Raw genomic sequence first — 1,981 nt, 5'->3', positions numbered from 1 at the left:
TTTTTTTGAGCTCGGTAGATGCCTTCGTGAAGTTTTTTTGCGTTGTCCGAGATTAAGTGCGTGCAGGCTGGGTGTGCGGCGAGGAAGCGGCGAATTGTCAGCATCGTCTGGGGGCCCGATAGTGACGGAACGGCTTCCAGGTGAACCGCCCGGATCGCGGCGCACGTGAAAAGCGCGATGTAAGTCTTCCTGGGACCTTCGCGGTGACGAGTGTGAAACGGTCCACAGAAGTCCACGCCCGCGGCGGCGAACGGCGCCTGGAACTCTGTCCTGAACTCGGGAAGAGCCCCCTCAATCTGTTGAGCGTGGCGACCTTGGCGGCGACGGCATACTACACATCTGTGGAGGACGCTCTTAACGAGCTGCCCTGCACGTGTTATCAAGAACTTTTCTCTGAGATGCATGAGGATTACATTGGCTCCGAAGTGGGCATTGATTCGGTGCGCGTCAATGACGAGGAGTCGGGCTAGCCTAGACTCACCGGGAATGACCACGGGATTCATCTGATCGTAAGTAGAGATCACGCCGGTCAGCCGCGTTCGCACGCGCAGTATGTTTTGCTCGTCGATGAAAAGCTGATGGGCTGCCAACTTCGACGACGACGACGGGCGGTGTCCCGCCTTGGTGTCCGTGATCTCCTGACGTAGGAACTGTTGCTGACATTCACGGACGATGTGTGCTTCCGCCCTGCGATGCAGCTCGATGGGTTCTGGAAGTGTTTGGCGACGGGTCCTGGCGATAAACTGGAGGACGGAGCCCATTGTCCGGATCGCACGGCCGGCGGTACTGAGCCGGTCGAGATCCACCAACGGCTCCGAGAGCACCACGGGAGCAACCACCTTTCGCGTTTCATCGCTTACTTGCTCGAACGATGAGCTTTCAGTTCGAGGTTGCGAGATGGGCCACCTTTCACGAGGCGACCTTAGCCACGAGGGACCGAACCACCAATCGGAACAATTGATCAGTGACTCGACCGATATACCACGTGTGGCGAGGTCGCTCACGTTGCTGGTCCCCTGGACGAAGAACCATTGGTCCGGATTTGAGTGCTTCTGTATCTCTAAGACACGGTTGTTGAATGGCTTCCAGACGCCAGGACGAACCAATGTCGCCCAATGATATGTGATTCTGGAGTCCGTGTAGTAGCACAGAACGCATAGAACGAAACCTGGAGGACTAGATGCCGGCCGCGAGGTGTTGGTCTTGATTTTGCTCATCACCTCTTTGAGAACGCTGATGTAATCTGTCGGGTCCACCACTACACTTCCGGGCTCATCTTTCAAGCCAGGCGGCAGAGTGACGTTCTGGCCATAAACAAGCTCAGCGGGTGATGCGTGGATATCTTCTTTTGTAGTTGCTCGGAACCGCAAAAGTACAAGCGGAATGAATTCACTCCAACTCGTTTCAGCGAAATGACAGCGAAACGCATCCTTTAATTGGCGGTGAAATCTCTCCGTTGCGCCGTTGGCCCTCGGAATGTAGGCTGGAGTCCATATTCTATTGCAATGCATCAGCTCGCAGAGGTTGTTGAAAAGACGACTCTCGAACTGTCTTCCCTGATCCGTCGTTATCGTATCGGGAACGCCAAAGCAGGCAATCCACGGCGCAATAAAAACGGATGCGACTGATGGAACCGCTTCAGGCCAGCGTGCAAGCCGATCCACCATCGTTAAGATGCATCTGCTGCCACTCGACGGCGAGAAAGAACCGACTAGGTCGATGGGTACATGAGACAAGCGTGCTCTCGGCATGGAAATGATCTGCGGGCTCGTTTCGATGTGGCGAGTGGGTTACCGTTCATTTGACCGAATCCATGTGACCGAAGCCATTTGACCGAAACCACTTGACCGAAGCCACTTGACCGAAGCCACTTGACCGAACCCACTTGACCGAATCCACTTGACCGAAGCCGTTTGACCGAATTTATGTGTTCGCTCAGCTCGCGTCACGCGGGAGTAACATAGGTAATCGAGTTCGAAAA

The 1,981-nt window shown here is 55.0% G+C and overlaps 1 protein-coding gene across 1 annotated transcript; it reads right to left on the bottom strand.

The window, feature by feature from the left end:
• Window positions 1–481: 481 nt before the first annotated feature.
• Window positions 482–1,667, bottom strand: LOC108864089 (uncharacterized; the record flags this gene model as incomplete). Its single annotated transcript, XM_018639029.1, has 1 exon — window positions 482–1,667. A coding segment is annotated over exon 1 (1,186 nt), but the record flags the coding sequence as incomplete, so codon positions are not given.
• Between the last annotated feature and the right edge of the window lie 314 nt (window positions 1,668–1,981).

Source organism: Galendromus occidentalis, unplaced genomic scaffold, assembly GCF_000255335.2.
Source record: "Galendromus occidentalis unplaced genomic scaffold, Mocc_1.1 scf7180000075557, whole genome shotgun sequence".
In the NCBI taxonomy this organism is placed as follows: Eukaryota; Metazoa; Arthropoda; class Arachnida; order Mesostigmata; family Phytoseiidae; genus Galendromus; species Galendromus occidentalis.
The sequence above is the reverse complement of the archived record's forward strand: the minus strand, read 5'-3'. Positions and strand labels throughout refer to the sequence as shown.